Here is a 22290-nt window from a genome sequence, read left to right as displayed (position 1 = left end):
ATTATTATAATCATGTTTCATTTAGACTTCATTTAACTGAGGAAGATGAAGGTAATTATTATTCATTTGGACTAGCATTCTTTTCATTAACCTTTACAGATAATGTTCTAAAACAAGTGGCAAGGAGACTTGTGAAAAGGATTAGCTGAAAAATGCTAATATATATGCGCTATTTTTAGGTTGATGGGACCCTGTCAGAAAGGCAGAGAACCATTACGCTTTGTCATTCTAAAATTGAAATGTTAATCTCCATATATATCACAGTTTTAATAAAAATGCTTGACTTAGTCTTGCCTTGTCAGCATGTTCTTTAAGCATACTGCAATAGGAGAAAGCAAACTGCTGACTACATGTATGTCTCTTCTTTCAAGAAGAAAAATCCGGTTAGGTGTTGTTTAGAAATGTTGGTTTGGGGAATATGGTTTTCCTATAACCTTCTTAAACAGACAGTTTTTGTGTGCTTGTTTTAGGCCAAAGACAGGATTCCAGATGTGGCTGGAAGAGAACAGAGCAAACATTTTGACAGATAATCCTGATCTGAATGAAGCAGAAGTAATAAAAGAAGGCATGAGTCGGTTTAGAATGCTGTCGTCCGAAGAAAGAATGGTAAGAAAGCATTCTTGAATTCTGGGGTTTTTCTGAGAATTTTTTCCCCCCATGGAATCCCTTGGTTATTGTTGGCTAGGAATTTTTTCTTTAAATTCCACTGCTCTTCATCTTCATGGACTTCGGTTTTGAATTGGGCCATGATCTATGACTCATACTTTACAAAAATATAAACTATCTGTATAATAAGTAATAGCAGAAAGCAGCTTTTCCAAAGTTGGCCATATGAGAAGAAATAATCAATATTATTGATTATCAATCAATGAAGAAATAACAAAAGAGAAGGGAAAGACTTAAAAGTGACATAGCCAGACTTAATTCATTGGGGCTTAAATTTGTTCTAAAGTCGTTTGGGATTCTTATTTGTCCACAAAGACAATTAAGAGGTTCAATTTCATATACAGGCTCAAAAGAAGTATAGTTTTGAAGGAGAATGCTGTTACATAAAAGGAAAGTGAGGAAATTGTTCCTAACTTGATCCTTATTAGTTCTTAACAGGAATTATTTCAGTGCTTCCTTATAATCAGAGAAAGAAGGTATATAAAATAAAGTGGTGAGTTTTGTGGCCTAATCTGTAGTTTCCTGTTTAATGATGTACTTTCTTCAAAGGTGTGGACTGAGAAAGCAAAAGGAGGAACAGTCAATGATTTAACAGAAGATAAAAAGCGAAAGTGTCCCGCAGCTGATGAAGATGAAGTGAAAAAGAATCAGGAGCAAAAATCGGAGGACTCAAATTTATCCAAAAAACCGAAACCTTTAGATCAATCTACAAATGTCAGATTGTCAGCTTTTGCGTTCAAGCAAAGCTAAGTAACGTGGTACCTTCTCAGCGTATGTTTTCTGAAGACGTTAGGTGGCTCTGTATTGAGAAATTTGCTGCTGTCCTCAAAGAGCAGCAGCAAAAAGAGTGCCTTGCTCCAAATAGCCTTTTAGAAAGTATTTTATTATCAATTCTTTTTATTGAATTATCAATTCTTATCAATTGACAATTCAGAAATGCTGAATCTACTCTCCTGATCTTTTTCAAGTTACCGGTGTAAAGCTCGATAGCAAAAATACTACTAATGGACGTGTTACCTAGAAGCAGAGTTCCACACAGTGTTGTGTAACTGTGTGCCTCGATACTTGTAATATTTGATGCTAAATACAGATTAGTCATTCTGGGGAGGATAAACTTTGTACAAAAACTGTCCTACGGTTTTAGAGAACCAAAGTAATGGCTCCTCTACCACTCCTTTCGCCTACTGCAAATGCTGGTAAGAGAAAGATGGTCAAGGAAATGGGAATGAGGGGAAAATAGTTTAAGGTGGCGCTGATGTTCAGCTGCATTTCAACATCCGTGGCTGTGACAGTGGCAGAGACCAGCCTTATACGGGCAGGGAGAGAAAACCAGGACAAGAAGCTGAATTAGGAACGTCAGGTGTGCAAAAATGAGCCATTCCAGACTGTGTGCAAGTGTACTTTCCCAGTCGGTGCCTCGTCAGGGTCCGGAACTTGAAAAATCTCTATACTCTTTTATGTAATGTTTATTTTTAAAAATAAAATGTGAATGTTTCTTTGTTTTAAGGTGGTGGTCTCCTTTGCAATTTTTATAATTGAAGTAAACAGACTTCTACCTACGAGTCATAAGGCAGTTGGATTTACCTTCTCTGGAGAAAAGGCAGTATGGCTAATAAACGTATTTGAAGCAAAATCAAATTTTGAAACTTTTTTTAAGATAAGGTAAAATAATTTAACTCTTTAGCATGACAACTGAGACTGAAGAGTTCTAATTTAGGGCATTTTTCCTGGGTTTGCACATCCTTTCATCATTTTCTTTTTCAATTCTTCATTTCTCTTCACATTATTACTGCAAAAGCAAACGACTCTCTGTTTAGAATACATTTTTAACATTGTAATCTATAGATTGAAGATTCAGTGAGATTTCTGTAAAAGCCACTAAATCTTAGTGTAGGTGTTTTGCTAGACTTTTTAAGAAATTGTTATATTCCATTTTGGAGGAAACCAGCTCCTCTTTTCACTGTATGTGGAGAATGGGGGTCACGATGTCAACCAGGGCTGGTAAATAGAGAAAGACCTGAACACCTGTCAATTTAAATTTTTTTAATCCACAGTTCTTACATATTGTTACAATTTTTATTTGTTTAATGCTGATAGTAGACAGCAAGTAATAATTAACATAAGTAATAATTCATTTGCTGTATTAACATAGTGCAATAAATTCAGGAGAGTAGTGGCATATTATAGTGATTTTCTACATTCTTTGGGAAGAAATTACTGTATCAGAGAGTGGAATTTATTTTGGGGCAGTAAAGTGTATTTCCACATTTGTGCGTGTTGGAGAAAAATGGGATTGCACGGGTAAGAAAAACATCCAGATAGGAAAATCACTCTGGGCTTGGTGAGCTGTGTAATGTTTTCTTTCTGCTAGACTAGGCTGTTCTGATGACGAGTTGAGCATTTTGACTGTGGCGCGGGGAGATGGGCTGGTGCGAACGAATGGGCTTTCCTTTCATCTACGTACGTGTTATCCATAGTCGAGCTGAGCTGCTTGTCAGGCACCGTTTCTGCAGGCCAAACGTGAGAAGTCATCACCCTCTGCAGTAAGTAAACACACTTTTTGAGTGACTCCTCGGGGCTCCTATGTAAAGGCTGTAAAATTACATGAGCAAGATCATTATACCTCTAGTACAGTTTCTGTTCTACACCAGGTAGCCACTGCTGCAAACAGCTAGGTCCCACAAAGCATCCAAAGTCCTCTTGACTCCTGTAGGAGGGAGAAAACATACAAAGTAAACTTCTACAAGAGTCTTCCAAGAGCTGGATGTTTGTAATCACACCTTTTCTGAGCAAACACGCCAAAGGTCTGTTGAAAGGGAGGCTCCTGGATTTAGTGGATGGTTTTCTGGAAGTCACTGGGGGACATCAGGCTCCATCCTGCAACTCCCCAGTTCCTGTTTCCTTTTCTCCTGGCTCAATTTCTGCTGTGTAACGCTTTGGGTTTCATCAGACCCAATGTCTGCAGCCTTGGGGTCACAGTCTGTGTCTCACTGCTACCCCCACGGCTGGTTAGAGGCAGCAAAAGTGCTTCCAAAATCAGATTTGAAATTTTGCATTGGAGCTGCATGGCTCTGATGGTGATTACAGCAGTGATTTTTAATTATGAAACAGTTGCTGCTCTCCGCAGCAATAAAATAAGCAGCCAACAGGGGCTATCAAGATCATGGAAGTTAGTACTTGGCTGCTTTTATGCTGGGGGGATCATCTCCCACTAGGCTGCTGTTATGTTTCTTTCATCAAAGATGGAGTTTGCTCTATTACCAAGCTCCGGGCAGAGCAACAAATACACCCTCCATCACCTGGAGCCTCCCAGGAAGCTGCACTGAGCCAGCTGGGAACGGGGCACGCTCATCCAGCAAAAGCACCGGCAGGACAGCACTAAGTATAACTTCCAATTCGTGTGGAAATGAAATGCCAAAACAAAAATGAACAGAAAATGTGGAATGGATTTTCAAGTAAAAACAGTTAATTCTCTACTAGCTGTTTTTGGTTTATGTTTGGGTTGGTTTTTTTGTGTTTTTTGTTTGGTTTTTTTTTAAGATGCTCCCTAAATAATATAATAGAATTTCACTGAAGTGGCAATTTCAGATTTGGAGTTTTCTTTCACTGTGCTTTAAGTCCTGGTGACAAGCAGCCTCTGGTGAGGATGCCCAGTACATGTGGTACACAGCACAGATCAGTCGCTGTTTTCAAGGAAACTGTATAATGCTGATTGCTCTCTTTCGTCCTGGGAGTTTTAACTGGTTTTGTTGTTGTTTTCAGTGTAGGTAGGGGTCAGATTAGAAGATTTATTTACAGCACAACGACCGACAACTTTATCACAAGCATTTAGTACTGGAGTGCGATGGCGAATATTTTGTGTCAATGCAACTCTAATTAAGATACTTGTTTCCATCAGGGAAGCAAGATGTCTCCTCTTGGCTTCTGGGGATGTTCTGTGTCTCCAGTTTCCACGGCAAACCTGATCCATCCTCGGGATAGCTCCGCTGGTGTTGGTTAGGGACCCATCGGTTCTCCAGGGCTTCTGCTGTGTCCCTCACTGAGGATTTGCATCCACCTAAGGTGAGGTTCCCATGGCTGCTTTGGCATTGCATTCCCTGACTAGAAAACTAATAACTGTTGGTTATAACTTCTCCTTCTCTTTGTTGCTGCAGGAGTGAGCAATGCCATCAGACTCAAACAAAGATTTGCTTTACAAACCTGGTGTAAGTCACTTTCCTGGACATAGTGCTGTGTCTCTGACCTCTGCGGTTGTCACCAGCTCCAACGTTGCGCACAGCTGGGGCAGCTTGGTTACTCCAGCTGGGAGAGTTTCTCACCTTGCAGGCAGCAAAAGAAAGAACAATTTTGGAGTGGAAAAGTCAAGAAGGCTCAACCAGCTTGGATGCTTGGGGTGGACAAAGGAGACCCTGTGTTTGGAGAAAACATATTCTGGCTGTGAAACGCACCTTGACTTCTTTCCAAAGAACTTAACTGTATTGGTCATGGAGTGACTCAACTTGGTGGTCCTGGCTGGCTAGTCCAAGGAGAAGACAACAGCAGTGAGAACTGTCGATGAGAAGGTTGGGTGTCTCATGCAGTAGAGTTTTATGATGGAAAACAGCAGACCTGGCTTCTTTTCTCTTCTCCTGGCTGATGTGCTGCTGTATAAGAGCAATAGTAATTAATTTACTTAAAGGAAGGCAAAACACGAATACTGACCTAGGCTGTGAAAAGAGCCACTTGATGCTGGACTCAATTGGATGTGAATTGCAGAGGAAATTTGCGGGAATAGTTTCAAGCCGCGTGTTGCCAGGGAACGATCCTGTCTACAAATCACATTATCGATCCTGGGGGTAATAATGGTGAGAAGCAACCAAGGGGAGCGATGTGGAGACACAGCTGGTATCCCTGTCTGCCCGGTGCAGGAATCCAAAGCCGCCCTTGGTTTAGGAATGGGCTGGAGGAACCTACAGGTCGCCCTAGCCAATGTCAGATAGCTCCCGTCGGTAATGGGGCACAGGTCCATGGGAGCCTGGAGACTTGTGTTATACTGCTGTTTTCACATTCTTAAAAGCATAAATATGAATTTACCTCTTACAGCCTGGGCCCTCCCTCTGAAGTTTTCCAAATTTCAGGAAGCAAAAGTGTGAGGAGTCCGTTGGTGTGAGATCCTGTGTCCTTGCCCTGTGAAGCCACAAAGGGAAAGCCGGGGCAGGGCAAAACTGCCTTTTTCATTCCCAGTGTCAGCTCTAAGATGTGAGACCTCACCAGGGAAGATAAAATGCAGATCGCATCTGCAGAAGCCCCCTCAGACCTTGGGGATCCTCTCTTTACAGAGCAACACATCCACCTGTAAGAGATTGGTATTTTAGGAGCCTGTAATCAATTTTGCTTGTTATTCCGGGTAATAGAATTAAATTGCTCGATTCACTCTTTAAACTGACGCACTGTGATTCCAGGGGCTGATAAATCCCAAGCTGTATTTCCAGGGCATGGAAAGGATGGCAGTAGGCTGCGATGTTGCTGTCCATCGCCGCTGTGGACACAGCTATTATTTGAGGATCATGTTCAGGTCAGGTCACGTTCTGGCTTGATGTTAATAGCAGGATCGATCTGCATCTACCCCCGGTATCAATACAGGCTGGGGGATGAAGGGATTGAGAGCAGACCTGCTGAGAAGGACTTGGGGTTACTGATGGATGAAAAACTGGACATGAGGCAGCAATGTGTGCTTGCGGCCCAGAAGGCTGATCGAATCCTGGGCTGCATCAAAACAAGCACGGCCAGAAGGTCGATGGAGGTGATTCTGCCCCTCTACTCTGCTCTGGTGAGTCCCTACCTGGAGTACTGTGTCCAGCTCTGGAGCCCCCAGCACAGAAAAGATGTGAAAACACCTGTTGGAGTGGGTCCAGAGGAGGGCCACAAAAATGATCAGAGGGCTGGAGCACCTCTCCTGTGAGGACAGGCGGAGACAGTTGGGGTTGTTCGTCTTGGAGAAGAGAGGGTTCCAGGGAAATCTTATTGTGGCCTTTCAGTACTTAAAGGGGCTTATAAGAAAGATGGGGACAAACTTTTTAGCAGGGCCTGGTTTTGATAGCACAAGGGCTAATGGTTTTAAACTAAAAGAGGGTGGTTTTTAGACTAGATATAAGGAATACATTTTTTACGAGGATGTTGAAACACTGGAACAGGTAGCCCAGACAGGTGGTAGATGCCCATCCCTGGCAACAGGTTCGGTTGGACGGGGTTCTGAACCACCTGATCTAGTTGAAGGTGTCCCTTCATTGCAGGGGGGGAGTTGAACTAGATGATCTTTCCTGTCCCTTCCAACCCAAACTATTCTATGATTATCTGATTCTGTATTAAGTTGCTTGGTTTTGTGCACAACATTTGTGAGCATGGGGGAAACAGCCGAGTAACCTTCATTCCTGGCTGAAATGATATGCGTACCTGGTTGGAATAAATTATCTCAGCTCCATTAGAGTTGCAACACTATACCAATTTATACCAGTTGAAACTTTTTAGGACTTCTTCCCATTTCTACCAGGTTCTTTCTAAACTGTGCTGAAATAGACCTCCCTCCAAAACTGTTTTATGCCGTGTGCTCAGTTTAGTAGTTAATAATACGTGGAATAACTCTGTGCTGAGTTAATCCCATGTGTTCCGCGGCTGAAGGCATTCAGGAGAGGAACACTGGAGCAGGGGTTTCTGTGTGGTGGCAGCTGCGATTGGGGGAACCTGGTCTGCACTAGCCCTGAGCTGCTGCTGCGGAGCTGGTCGCTGTGGGGAGAAGATTAAGGTGGGGGATTAGATTTTGTCCCATTGAAAACTGTTCTGCGTGGTGTTTTCTGTCACGGGGCTGTCTTCTGTATTTTTGTTCTTGGCACAAAGCGAGAGACAGTTATAATATGTTTTTTAAGAAAAACATATTAAGTTTTTTAGTGCTGGGGGCCTGAGAGCACCACCAGGCCTCACTGTCCCAGCCTACAGCCTCCCCTCACCCTGCCTATGGCCCAGGGCCCTTAGTGATCGCCCAGCCTGGCCTTGGCCTGTCCCTGTGCCCACAGCCCTGCCCAGCCACGGCACTGTGTCTGGCCCTGCTTCCCCTAACAAGGCCTGATCCTCAGCCCCACCGACAGTCCCTGGGGAGGTACAGGGTGCCTGGGGCTGATGCTGCCCACCTGCTGCCCCGTTGGTGCGGTGGGGCAGGCCATGGCTGCCAGGCCCTGGGGAGCTGCTGGAGCCCTTGGCCCAGCGGTGCCCAAGCAGCAACATTGGTGCACTCTTACGTCCTCATACATCTTAGAGTACTGCTAACCCAGAGGTACCTGCTAACCCAAGTGTGCTACCTGAGGAGGCTGTTGCATACACATGCTCTGGAGTCCACACGGCTTGTGAATAATGTGATCCATTAGTGTAGCTTTTCTATTTAAATCAAGTCATTATGTGCAAAAGAAAAACATCAAAAGATGGGATGTTGAAACATTTCTGTCTTTGGGTCATAGATACCTGTTTATAAAAGTGCAGAGGTGTCCAGGGTACCTCTGGTATAGGTTAGGAACATATGAATGGAAAAAAGCCATGTATCTTGCATATTTAACATTTCATTCACATTGTTACCAAATTGCAGTTAGCAGGAAACGATACAAATCCAGAAGTGGGTATTTTACCGTCATTCACATGTCAAAAACAAATTTACAGTAAATCTGAGTAACTGCATTAGAGCCTTGTGTTTGATGGATCTCTCTTAAACTTGGCAGAGGATGGGTCGAAAGGAGGGCCACCTGGGTGGGTTTTGTCCATGATTATGGCTGAGAATCATCAGACTACGACACACAGGCGAATTCCTGCAAATTTTCAAGGTTTTGAAGGTTTGATTTTAATTAACAGCCTGAATAGAATATATTTGCACCACATCTGTGCATTTTAGGTAGTAAAATATATTTTGAAAGGTCTTATCCCTCAGTTCTATGTCTTGCCACAGACTGAGAAATATTTTTTATGTGGGGTTTAGTGCCCTTATTTTGGCTGTGGCTGATGATTCTTCTTTTAGGAAAGTCATTGTCTGATGTTAGGAAATAGGCAGCTGCAATAAAATTAGAGCATTTCTCACTGTATGCCCTTTATACCATATGCATATCCTCAAGGGGTTTATCTCTCAGTAATAATATGTGTAGCTGCTTTGCAGACGTTAAAAAAAAAAAAAAAAAAAAGGTGAAAAACAGTTTTAAGAGGCGGATATCCAAACAGATATGCAGAATTTTTGAAGAAACTTCAGTGATAGTCATCTGTAAGCTGAATTTTTCAGCCTTTGGTTGGTAGAGATGAAGCTGGCACATGATGTAGGTTGCAAAGTCAGTAACAGCCATCCTAAATCCCAGCCACTGCCCACTAACCCTGTGTAATATGGCACCGACCTAAAATGGTATTGCAGCAGCACTTAATTTGATAATCTCAGTTCTTAAACCAAATGCTTTCTGTGAAACATAATTGCTATTGCAGACCCTGCTATAGTTTTCTGAGTTGCAAGAATGAGACTTGAGGTTACGCAGAATAACACACTGAAGAGCCATCCACTGGAAAGCAAGACCACAGGCCCATCAAAATGCCTTGAATGCCACTTACAGTAGGCCTGAAATGGTTGATGGATTTACAACTGTTGCTTAAATTCATTATGTGGAAAAAAACATGTCCGTAAAACTACTGAACAGGTATGATGCTTTCAAAAACTGCAGTTGAATTTCTATTTACTACCTTTCATTCTAACAAATTTACTTATTGTAAAGTTGATGTATGGAGCATCTGAGGGCACTTAGTGCACATTAATTTTGGTTGGTGCGTGTACTGCTGCATGTGATAGGCTGCTTTGAAGAATAAAACCTATGTTTGTACAGATGTGGTCAAAAGGTATAGAAACCTCTCCACAAATAGTCGTTTGCATTTCAAAATTAATCTACTTCAGCAAATGCTTGTACTCTTTCCAGAACTGCTTCTTCAAATGCAAACTTGACTTGAATTCATCTTCATGAATGTTATTAAAAGGAAAATTCTAACTTCCATGTATGACAGTTTGTAGGAAGTGAACTTCGATTTCACAGAAGTTAATATTTTCCCTCAAAATTGTCTTATTCCAAATAACACAAGAATTTTTATCTTGTGATTAATTGCAACTTACCAACATAGCACAAGGAACAGTGGTAAGTAATCGCAGTGAACCCTTTTTAGGTTCAAAATACCAAATTCACAAAAGAGTTTTATTTCATTGTTAACTAGGTTGACTGGACATATTAAATCCAGAGAAATAGAGAGGACTGTTCATTTTGGACAACATAGTGATTTCTAGCATATCTGAGAAATATAATGGTTTAGGGTAGAATGGATTAGAAAAGTGGTTTTCCTACAAAATGAAAGAAAATTTTCTGTGTTCTTCCGAAGTATACGAACCAAACTGGGAAATGTCCCTAAACAATCTCTTTTAAACGGCAATGAAACGGGGAGGAATTTAGTGCTTCTCAGTGGACATACTGGCTGAGACAGAGAGAGACAGAGAGGTTTAAATACCAAAATTAATCTTGATATCTTGGGTAGCAGTGGGGATATTCCTGAAGGTGTACTAGGAGATAGTGCTTGACAGAAAGCACAGAGAGGAAGACAACTTCACGGTGCAAGTGCTGTTTTTGTTGCTCTGGTCTGTCTTTTGAAGCACACTACAATGAATTTGCCCAGACTAGCAGAGGGCAGAGAGGGAACAGAAGAACTCTCCGTCAACTGTCCATTGCAGCTGGGTTATTCAGGCAGTGGCAAGTTTTGTTCTGAAGAAGGAGCACGGGGCCGTTCGTATCTTGTTCTCCTGCCCTCCGTGGGCATTCTTTCCAAACTTGTACATCAGCCTTCTGTCCCCTCGTTCCAAAATGCCAGTTTTGTAATAGTAACTGCAGGGGGAAAAAGAAAAGAAAACAAAGGAGAAAACAGTAGAAGAATGGAGTAGTAGTAGAAGTCACATTAGAGGAGTTCTTTACATGGACTTCATGGCAGGAGAACAGCACAAGTCATTGTGTTCTTTATAGTCAGAGAGCTCCTGTCTTTCTGTTAAATTGCTCTTGTGACTTTGAAGAGCATTAAACTTTCCCAGATGCCTTGGAGTATGCCTTCCACTGTTTGAAAGATACAAGAATTAAGAAGAAATGTGTTCTTTGGTTGTATTTTTTCCCTAAGCTTACCACAGTTCCGAAGAAACGACCAATGCTACTGCTACAGCAAAACTGGTCATTTTGTAGGGGTCACTTGGCAAACAATCTGAAATTCTCACGTGAGGTAAAGTATTATAGCTTTTTTGTCATCAGTAGAGTTACAACTCTGGTTCTAGATGATATAATAGGGCTAAATGTAAAGCAATACAAAGCAGAGCCAGTGCTATCTCATAACCTATAGAAAAAAATAAGAAAATAACCAGACATCCCACCACCCACTCACTCCTCCGCCCTGAGTTTTCAGTATAGTTGTGGAAAATGGATGCTGAGGTAGAAGTCAACTGAAATGAGAGGTCCTGCTGCCTGGTAACTCACCGGAAAGCTCTGCTCAATTTTTCAGATGTCATTCTCTCATTTTTCTTCCTTTGTCCCCACATCTTTGCCAGAGCTTCTGATTTAACAACCTGAAAAATGCCTTGCCCTCTGTCTTCCCGTTCCAGTATGCCACTGTTTTCATCAGGAGGAAGGAGCAAATCTCTTACAAATTCCCACAAATGAGAATTTTGCAGGTCTTGAACAGGAAGAAGACAGCTATTCAGCAGATGTTTTCTTACATATGCCAAAGTACTAAGGTAGAATTCTGTTTACAGAACATTTTGTTATCGGGTTGTCAACTTCACAAACCAATTGCACTTATCCCAGTTTAACTTTCAAAATTATAGTGCATTGCCTCTCTGTAACTGGCTTCAAATTACTTGCTCCAGAAAAATATAAATCACGGTCATGTAAACACCTATGATTCTAGAATACGTTTTTTACTGCAGAAAATAGTGAATTTTACTGTCTGGCATGTTATTGTCATTCATACCTTATCTTCCACTGATCCTCAGTGACTTCAACACAGTACTTTACTTAACTTGATGTTTTAAAAGCAATTTTCAATTTCATTTGAAGTGTTTTAAGAGAAAGATTGTAACAAACATTGGCTTGCCTGAAAATGAGACAATAGAATGAGGAGTTGCAAAGTCTATTTCCCAGCATTGCTAGAATCTTCTGCTATTTCAATTCAGTTCTAAAGCTTTTTGAGCACCAGATGTGCTATAAAAAAATGGGACTCTGCTATAAAAGCTGGTAGAGCTATTATATGCAGTCATTGCCTTAACTTCAGATTAGTTTCTAGCTAATCAAAGTGCTGTGGGTTAAATGAATGTTCAGTCCCAACACTGACTACAAGCATTTAAAAATCATGAGTCAGACCCCCCCCCAACAGCCCAAGGTCCTGAGAGCGATATAAGAATAATGACAATTATAAAAATATCTGAGGTTTCTCAATTGGTTTTCTGCATTTAGAGCCTTTAGGTTATTTTCAGCTTATGTTTTTCCAGTATCTCTACCACTAAGATAACTACAAGCACTTTAAAAAGGTAAACAGAAAAGGAAGTATGGCTTTAAGAAAAATGCAAAATACCTCAAGTCTCATGATAAAACGGTGAGAGCTGGCAGTATTTAAAAGCTAAACCTCAGTGAAATTTTGTTTGTGGTGTCATTAAAGTTTCATTTGATAACCACACGGAGGTGGAGAATTAGAGCAACATAGCTTGTGTAATCTTAACTTCAGTTTTGAATTTCTGATATGTACTTATTCTACCATGACTCTGACGTTCTTGGACATTAATGCTACCTGCCCTCTTGCATGCCTTATCACGGGTTGGGACTGAACTGCAGAATAACGTGAGAAGTGAAGAAAGAACTCCTGAGTCTGGTGGCAACTTGGTCAAAAGGTCACCTATTCAAATGCCATGCAACATTAAGTCAAAGCAAGCTACTAACTTTACTAAAGCTCTAGCAGAAAGGTAAACCCATGTCAATAATTAACACGGAACTTCATGGATTGCAGCACAAAGAACCATGCAATTTTTGTCTATGCTCTGTTCAAAATACTTGGATTCTTTAGGCTCTTTAGACACATGGAATTTGGTGCATGGTGTGCATGGACAAAATGTACTCCTCCATGATGTGCAGGCTGAAGACTTCTTGCTTACTGCTGTGCAGTGTTTCTAAAAAGTCAAAACTTCCTCAGCAGGCAATATGCTTGCACAAATGACCAACACTTCAACAGTGTCTGTCTCAATATTGCAGTGGTGTGGAGAGCAATCAGAAGAGGAAAATGAATGACTGCAACGGGAAGAATTATTAAAGTCTGTTAACAACAGTTGCATGCAATCATAAAATCATAAAATAGTTTGGATTGGAGGGGACCTTTAAAGGTCATCTAGTCCAACTTCCCTTGCAATGAGCAGGGACATCTTCAACTAGATCAGGTTCCTCAGAGCCCAATCCAACCTGACCTTGAATGTTTACAGGGATGGGACATCTACCACCTCTCTGGGGAAAGTTGTCCAGTGTTTCACCACTCTAGTGGCTACAAAAAATTACATCTGTTTGGTATACATCTAGTGAGAGGGGTGATCAGTGAAATCCTGTGAGACTGACTACAAAGTGAAGACCCATCAATCCATTTCACTGGATAGGTAGTAGTGGGCTAAAAATAACAAAATAGGGGAACTTTTGTGAAGATGGGCTGCGGTTTTAAATTCTTATATCCCATTCTGTTTATGTTTCTGAGAGCTAACCTCCAAGAGTTTGTTTTGCGGCATGTGAAACCATAATATTAAAAAAAAGATGGAAGCATGATGTTTATATACATGCAGGGCTATCTGCAGGGCTTATGCTTTCTGTTATGAAGGTTTCATAGCATACTCGGAGTCTGCTACTGGCCCAGAAGAGCATCAGCTAGAATTGTCAAGACAGTGTTCCAGAATATATTTTTTTCTGACTGCTTCTTTTCACTGGAGTCTTTCATGTCAATGAGTTTGTTCAGTATTCTTTTATTGGCTGAAGGGTTTGACCAAGGCAGTATCCCACACTCCCCAAATCCTGAAGTGGAACGCAGGTAAATCCAGCCAGAAGCACTAATACCCCAGAGCTGACTGAGAGTTATTAGATTATTAGAGCTGGTTATGGTCAGAACTGAGTGATTACAGAATATTCTGATTATGCTTAGATGTAGTCAGACACCTGATATTTTTTAGCTTTACCCATTTCCCTCCTCAGCAGATAAATAGCAAGCTTGGCTGTGTTTAGGATCAATAGGATTTGTATTTCTGACGGTATGTTAGTCCACCAGCTGTACTACCACTCGCAAAAATTAGGAGTATTCTCATGGAAATGAAGCCATGCTTCTGGCCTTTTGGAATCTATGCACAAAGGAACATCTTTGCTCTGCTCAGTGCCTGGCTTGCAGCCTCAGCGTATGTACAAAGGCTCCCCTTCTTTTGAAGGGTATTCTCCCTTCAAAATACTAATTCAGAATTGTTAGGATGTCTGCTAATCTTTACTTCTCTGCATACTGCAGGTATTTCAGGAAAAGCATTAGAGAAGAAGTAAATGGCCTGGATTTTTTTTTTTTTTTTTCATTTTAGAAGTCCCTTGAACTGTTAAATATTGCTAATCTTTGAATACAGTGCATTCCATTGAATGGAGCTTATTATGTACAAACAAGTTTACTTACAGCTCTTGTTGGATGGCTTTGTTTCTTTTGCATCAGTAAAAAAGGAAATGCCTAAAAGGGAAAAATATAACCCAGTGTTCATTTTTTTTCTTCGCAAGAATAACTTCTGAACTGAAACTTAAAGCCAAGTCCCAGCCTTTTGCATCATTGCTTGTGAATATTTCTCAGAATATTTGTTGTAGAAAATGTAGACTATAAAACCATGAAATAATTTTTCAACTTTGCTGCTGCTAAAATAATTTGTCCCCCCACTACTCTGATTATGTCTGTGGGGCTTTTTTTTAAAATCTTGGGGTTTCTTCTTACTCTTTGCATCATGTCTATGTGTCTCTATTCACATGATTCCTGTGTATTAAGTTTCCTTTCCTACTGGTCCCTTCACGTTTAGATTTTTGCTGTCATCTATATCACATTTTCCTCTCCCTTTGTTTACACTTAGACTAGTCCTTTCTCATTCAGCCCCTTGTCCCTTCAAAACTACTCCTGCAGTCTTCCCTTCCTCCTTCCCCTAAGTCAAAATCACCTCTACTGCTGGAAATCAGATCTTCACATGGCTGGAACTTGTCTGCATCGGTAGTTCAGTATCACCTTTGTAAAGGAGTCGTTACATTCACAAGACATAAATAAATGCATTGCACATACAAATGTGCATTCAAGGAACTTGATTCATGTTTTGAGTCTGGCATGCAAAATTGGGAGAAGCTAGAATTAAGCCTGCTTGTGCAGATGCAGACATAGTTTGCTCCATTGTTTAAGTACGTTGTGACAAGGTCTTGCATTACTGGACCATACACTGCCTTTCCTCATAGGCCTTTATGCAATTCATAAAGGTGGATATGCATGATCTGTTGTATTTAATTTACTGCCAAGTGTTCAATGTCTGCACTGACTATAAAAAGTTAATTTTCTTAATGAGCTTTTCTTCCCAGCTCTCTATTCTTTAATTCCCTCAATAACGTCCTTATCTCCTGCATTTAATAATCTCCTTCTAAATGGCCTGCCTAACATCATACATGAATATTGGGTGGAAGACAGGAATGGCTGCCAGTCCCAGAGGAGAGCAGTGCCAACCTAAAACACAGGATTGTTTTGTTCTTCTGGCAGCCTCTAGTCTTTCTCACCCATCCTAGTGACAACAGTCTCAGTCACTGCACAACCCTACTTCGTTTTGATAATGCTTATCCACACGTTTTCTTATGCACTGCCTTGTCTCCTGTCTTCCCAGTCTCTCAAGGCTCCTGTTCCTTTCAGCTTCAGCCTGCCCTCCCCCCCACATCACCCTCCGCCGCTGCCTTCTCCCTTTCTGGTCCCTATGACTCGCTGGCCGCTCTCCCCACTGCGCAGCTGAGAGGTGGGTAGGGGATCAGCGAAGGATGGCTAAGCTCCAGCACGTTGTGACCCAGCAGCTGCTCACCATTGGGAGCCGCTGGCAGTGTGAGCTCCCATGGGGATGTCCAGGACCCTCATGCCTAAACCTTTAGTTCTTTCCCAGCAGCCCTATGGCTCCAGTTTGGTCAAATACTTCCCTAAACCAGAGAAGTCTTGGGCCATAAAGGGCTCCAAGCAGCTAAAACACTCCTCAGTTTCTCATTGCTATGGCACAGGGAAACGACATTCTGAATTACCCTGCTTAGCAGAAAGTCTTTTGCTCATATCATCACAATGGACCCTGGTAGAATTATCCTAACTGGACATACACGCTAATTAATCTTTGGGAAAGAATAGAGAAAGGATATCTGCAGCAGAGATTTCACTTCTCTTTCGCTTAGACAAAACTGTCAATAACTTAGTTTCTTAACCTAAGTTCATTGAAGCAGTAACAAATCTTCCAAGACAAGGTTAAAAATAGTAAATTAAAATTGTTTCCATTCAAGAACATCATTAAGCCTACTACTAATGAGGTGGGTTAGCAGTGCATACTGCACTGATAATAACGCCATCAAACAAAACTTCTTGCTTTTTAAGAAGCAGAGCAACCTTCACTACTTTGAGTTACAGGAATAACAATGTTATGTCTTTCTATATTCAGTCAGGATGTAAACCTCCCTTGGATTATGCAGGTTGACTAGTTTCAGTAGAAAGGCCAACAAGAGAGCAGTACTGGGGTTTGTTTTGAGACCTGAATGGCTCACAGAGGTGAGCCTGGTCTGCGTGTGATTGTGAGGCATTGAGCTTGTCTTCTGCTTGCCACGTCTCTCTGTGTTCCTCAACGCAGTGTCTAAGTGGCCTCTGCATTTTGCCTTTCTTCAGTGCTCAAGGCTGTGGATGCCACATTTTCTGTTAGTGTGAAATTCACACAAAAATGCCATGCTTTTTGTTTTGTGGTTGGTGTCTGGAATACTGACCGTGCATCCTGATAATCTGTAAGATGAAGCACAAGTATTGGCCACAAATGCCTGCAGCATCTAGGGAACTCTTCTTGGGTCATGTTGCACAACTGTAAGCTGTTGATATTAAAGTGGGAAAAGGAAATGCAGTTGGCATCTAGTTTGTACTGGTCACAGCAAAACTGCAACCATTCACAGATATTGTGCTTATTCCAGTATTATGGGTGGATGGATATCCAGAAAGAATAAGAATCTGCAACATGCTTGACAAGAAAGACGAACTTTGCAACGCAAAACTCCTGCTACGCTTCATTTTAATAAACATATTTCAAGCAAAAGTTATCCCTCTCCTTTCTTCTGTTATGACTGTAGTCTGCTTTCCTTATTCCTCTAGAACACACCAGGCCCTGCCGTTTGCATTTTCCTGTCTCCTATTGTCACAGCCTTTTGTATTTCAAATATTCACGTTAATTGTGTCAGACATTTCAACAGAAAGTGCTTACATGTGGAAAAAAAATGTGCCTCTTAAAATGGCAATTCAAAAACATTGAAAAAGGTCAGAGTGCAGAATTTGAGAGAACTTAACACTCTGCAGTGCAAAGGAGTGCTGCGTTCCTAGAACTAAAATAACCTTGGACCTCACGCGTGAAATACTGCTATTCAAAGACACCTAGCTACTTTCTGTGGCAGATGGGTAAATACCATTAATTTATTATAATTTTTCTTATAATTCCAGCAAGTTCTTTTACTTCTTTCATCTAAAATAACATTGTTGTTATCATAATAGGGAATATTTTGTTGTTAGATTAGAAACTGAAAAATGTATTACTCAACACACTTATCACTGGATAAACATCTCTGATAGATAAATGAAAGAGTGAAAGAGCTTTTAAGTAAACCTGCCAGGAAATTGAAACCTAAAACTATTTTACCAATTAAATGCCCAATTTATAACAAGCTTCTCTCCCCAGCAATGCAGTTACCAGGAAAATGTATAAAAATATGTATATATTTGCAATAAGTCTTTTCTTTTTCACCTCAAAAAATGTATTTTAACTATTACTGATGTAAAATCTAGGTCTGGTATGATAAACCTACGTGCTGCAGCAAACAAGCATGACCTGTGACTCGAACACTTTTTCTCTAGAATCAAAACCCAGGCTCCTATTATTGGAGGTGGTTTGGCTTATAGTGATGGGCACACGCTTTAAAAAGCTCTGCTTTTTGTTTCACTGGTCTAGAGTGCTACACGTATGCAAAGGTCTAATCTTGCAGGCTTCTTCTGTTGGATGTCTGTGCAGTTGCAGCTACCTTTTTTAGGTGATTGGAACAATTATAGGCAATGGCAAAAATATGTCCTTCCTGTACGCGCTCAGATAACGCTTAAGGAAAACAGAATTCAAGTCTGCATCTTGGAATCATTATTTTCATTCATTCATTACTCAATTTGTTTCTATTATTTTAAACTTTTTAAGGATGACTAGTAATTTGTCTCAGGTGAGATTCTTAAGCAGTTACAGGACTCCCAGCCTTGAGAGGTTATTGCTTTAGGAGCATTAAGGATTCTAAATTGATTTTTAATATATTATCTGTAATATTTATTATATCACTGGAGTGGCACAGTTACAGAACAGTAAATACCAATAGAAAGGCAATCAAACATGTGAATAAGAGTAGTGTAAAGAAATCAGAAAATGTTTAGTTTATTTTCACATCTCACAGCATCTTACACTTGACTTAAATTTATAGTTTCTCAGTCTGGTCATTCACTAATTATTATTTCATTTCCAAATGAATCCTGAATATTTCATTTTAGGCATTGCTTATATGAAATTGTAATTCAAAATAGGTTATCATAACACTGCAAGCCAAGTGAATTGTATCTGTCTTTTGTCTAGATAGCCAGTCCAGAGTGCAAAATGATGCAAATAGTCTGTATATGTTTCCAAAGTAAAATTAATTCAAAGGGTACAAAATTGTGACAGAAAAACTAAAATAGGGATCATGCAACTTAAATGGCTTCTGTGAAGTAATACTTCTAATTGTAAGTTGTAAAAATTTACATAAGAATTTGTGTTGGTTTAATGGATCATTCCCATTCTATAAATATCTTCATATGTATGCACATACAGAATTAATGTAATACTTAACACTGTTTTTTAAACCCTGAGATACTGTTGTGACATACTAGGAAAGCCACGAGGTGGGCAGAACCTCTGGGTCTGACTTTTTGGACCCATACCTTGAGGATATTTGAGTCTCAGATTTTATTCAGTTCCTCATTTAAAAGGAAAATCAGATAAGCTTGACATTGGATTGGCTTTATGAGCCCTGTCGACTGCGCACACCCGGCTACGTCACAGTCTGAAGGCTTCCTTGGGGGAGAATGGGAGTGCTGCGAGCACCAGGCTTACAAGGCTTCTGCCAGGAAAAAAAAAAACAAAAAAGCTTTAAAATTAGGCTTGAGCTCTGCGGGAATCCCAATTTCAGAGGTTGCTCAAGAAAAGCAGAAGGATGAATCGATCCCTTTCGGGACAAGGCAAACTTTTTTTTTTTAATCCTCTGCCAACAGCCTCCCGCCCCCCCTTAGGAAAACTGGAACGTCACCGTGGCCTCAGCTAGACGTACTTCGCAGCAGAGGGGCCTCCCTGTGGGGCTGGGCGTGAATCCAGCCCTGTGTTTCACAGGCCGCTCCATGAGCTGCTGGGCTAAGCCAGCCCACACCCCTTCACTGTATCTGTGTGCAACATGCAGCCAAGTGACAAGGCTTTGTTCTTCTATCTACCAGAGTGTTGGATTGCCTTTTTTTTTTCTATATTAAGGCAACATGAAAGAAAAGCACCATTATTTATTTTGCCATTCCACAGGTACAGTGAATAACCTTGAGATACTTGGATGTTGGTCTTGAAACTTTGACTTGATTGTGATTAATATCAGCCTTTGCTGGGAATATTTATATTGCCGTATAAACGGTACAGCATGTTTCTTTCATGGAGCAGCACTCTTCTGGTCTAGTTTCCTTGTTTGTTTTGGCTTTGCAAAGGCTCAGATTTTATTTTTATTTTTAATATCCCAGGGCCCCCTGAAGCACTGTTGTATATGACGAGGATTTAAAAGGCCCCGCTTTTGCTTATGCTCTCGCCTTTTGTTTCTCATACCAGAGTTAAGCATTCAGGGAGCTTTTCCATCTTCTAAATGATGGACGTGTCCAAGGTATTGTGCCACTGTAGAAGAAAATATCGTCCAAAGTCAAAGGCTCTATGAAAGGTTTTGGAGCTAGACTTTCTGTATGTTTTCTGTATTATTTTCCCTTTTTCACCCAGTGCTGCAAAACAGAGAGAAGAAATGAAAATGACACAGTATTTTTAGTGTCACAGATTTTAACTTCCTCCACTTTCTATTAAAAAAAAAAGATGCCCCCCACCCCAATATAAATTGTGATATATTCTGATTGACACAAAATAAAAACAGCACAGGAGCTGAGCCCAGTGACAGCCTGTAAATCTTCATCTGTTTCTTTCTACGGTCTTGCCATCCCTTTTTCATCTGTTTAACCTTGAGCTTCCACTTTGTTTCTAGCACGCACAAAACAGGTTTTCAAGAGATCATGATTCTTAAGCCTATTGCTGTCAACAGAAGAAAGTATAAGTTGAAAGTTATTACACTGACCTACATTCTTCTCTGGCTTCAGAGCAAAGTATTTCCTTTTCTGATCAAGGTCTGCTTGTGCAAGAGCGGTGGCACTGTGATAGTGGTTTTATTTGTGTGAGCTAGACGTGTTAAATGTAATCCTTGGCTGCTGTGTAAGAAATGATAAAAGAACTCATTTTAGTGACCAGTTTAGTGACCAGTATTTATCTGGTCACAGATATTAATTACAAAGTTGCAGAGCTTTTGAGGAACTGTAAATCTCCCGAATTAAACTACTCTTCCATTATATAGCTGAAGTTCTGTATTATGGGAATGTTTTTGGTGATACATGCTGGATTTCAAGCAGATGGGGTAAACAAAAGGAGTCAAGAATCTGAGGCCATAGTTGTCCGGCCCGTCTTAATAAACCATGTTGTCCTTTGCAAGTTTCTGCTTGCACTAGGTGAATCACCTTTTCAAATGAGGGCAAAGCATTAGTTCAACACAATGCATAACAAAACAAAAGCTGCTCCTTGTTACTACTCTTCCTGTGTACCTTTACCTTGCACGGCTGGTGATACGCTTGAAAAGGTCAGTAAGACTAGAAAATAGATTGCATATAATAGCAGGCTTAGCGGCAGGTTCATGCTGCATGATTAGTCTTGAATGAATTAAATTCAAATCGCCCTTGACTTTTTGACATTGTTCATTTTTTTCTTTCGGAGTCTATTTACATACCCTTCTGATGATCACAGCTGGTATAGTCATCTTCGGTTGTCCCAGATAACTCTGTCCAAGACATCAGGGGATCACAAACCATTGCGTTTGACAGAAACGTGCTCTGAGTTACTGTCTCCAGCATCACCTTAAGATATTAACACATTAGTTGAAGACAAAAAGACAATATCAAGGACTGAAGTTAAAAGGCTACAGGTATTATTCTCTTGCTGTGTATGTATAGATCTGTGAGGTATCATTTCCCACCATCACCTAAACATCAGCTGAAGGTAATGATGATCTTCTGAAAACTGCAGTGAAGGAAGGAACTGAGAAATTCTGGAACAATGCAGCTGATGATGAAGAATTATTGTAATGGCATGTTCCTAGGAACTTAATAATGCAATTTATTTATGTAAGAGTGAGGAATAAACCATAAAATAATTAGAAACATGTAGATAAGATTAATATTATAGTTTAACATCCTTGGTAAAATTTTTGAGCAAGTTTCCATACAAACATATGAGAAAACATTGTTCTGTCCATAAGGATACTCACTTTGTCCATAAAACACTGCCACAGATGTCAGCCAGTCCAGAGTGTGAGGAGATTAACAAAGTCTGAGAAAAAAAATAGTGTTTTCAAAAGAGATTAGAAACTGAGAATTTATGCAGAAGACTGGTTGTAAACTTCAGGGAAGTACAGGAAGGTGTCTTGCACGAAAGGTGAGATGACTGAAGAATAAAGTAGTTGAGAACTAGTGATATTTCCATGAAATAAATGAGTGGCTGAGGCAAACATAATCTATGATATGAACTAAAGTAGGTACAGAAGAAGAGAATTTTTGCCCATCACTTTCTCTTATATGTAGAATCATAGAATCACAAACTGGCTTGGGTTGGATGGGACATTGCAGGTCCTCTAGTTCCAACCACCCTACCATGGGCAGGGACACCTTCCACTAGACCAGGTTGCTCAAAGTCCCATCCAACCTGGTCTTGAACGCTTCCAGGGTTGGGGCATCCACAAACTCCCTGGGCAACCTGTTCCAGTGTCTCACCACCCTCACAGTAAAGAATTTCTTCCTAGTATCTAATAAAAATCTACCCTCTTCCAGTTTAAAATTGTTACCCCTCATCCTATCACTACACTGCCTGATAGAGTCCATCCCCATCTTTCCTGTAGGCCCCCTTTAGGCACTGGAAGG

General features: G+C 40.6%; 2 protein-coding genes across 6 annotated transcripts in view; one reads left to right on the top strand and one right to left on the bottom strand.

The window, feature by feature from the left end:
• WDHD1 (WD repeat and HMG-box DNA binding protein 1) overlaps positions 1-17115 on the top strand; it is a 201087-nt gene extending 183972 nt beyond the window's left edge. For 2 of the 5 annotated variants that reach the window (XM_063332402.1, XM_063332398.1), the window contains exons 26-30: positions 471-606; positions 1216-2328; positions 3038-3209; positions 4565-4728; positions 4821-8457. In XM_063332402.1, coding sequence (XP_063188472.1) covers positions 471-606; positions 1216-1416 — 337 coding nt within the window. In that variant the 3' untranslated portion in view covers positions 1417-2328; positions 3038-3209; positions 4565-4728; positions 4821-8457. Of the gene's footprint in view, positions 1-470; positions 607-1215; positions 2329-3037; positions 3210-4564; positions 4729-4820; positions 8458-15634; positions 16757-16952 lie in introns of those variants that run through there. The other 3 variants (XM_063332400.1, XM_063332399.1, XM_063332401.1) reach the window with 3 other exon arrangements.
• On the bottom strand, positions 10410-21917 carry ELF5 (E74 like ETS transcription factor 5). The gene is given in 8 exon segments (XM_063332407.1): positions 10410-10580; positions 11214-11409; positions 12478-12624; positions 14410-14460; positions 16755-16818; positions 16820-16989; positions 21105-21231; positions 21642-21917. Coding segments are annotated over 8 exon segments (906 nt in total). The 5' UTR covers positions 21651-21917; the 3' UTR covers positions 10410-10438.
• Positions 21918-22290: the final 373 nt, after the last annotated feature.

The sequence above is a fragment of the Chroicocephalus ridibundus genome, chromosome 4, assembly GCF_963924245.1.
Source record: "Chroicocephalus ridibundus chromosome 4, bChrRid1.1, whole genome shotgun sequence".
In the NCBI taxonomy this organism is placed as follows: Eukaryota; Metazoa; Chordata; class Aves; order Charadriiformes; family Laridae; genus Chroicocephalus; species Chroicocephalus ridibundus.
This window is presented reverse-complemented; position numbering and strand designations above follow the sequence as displayed.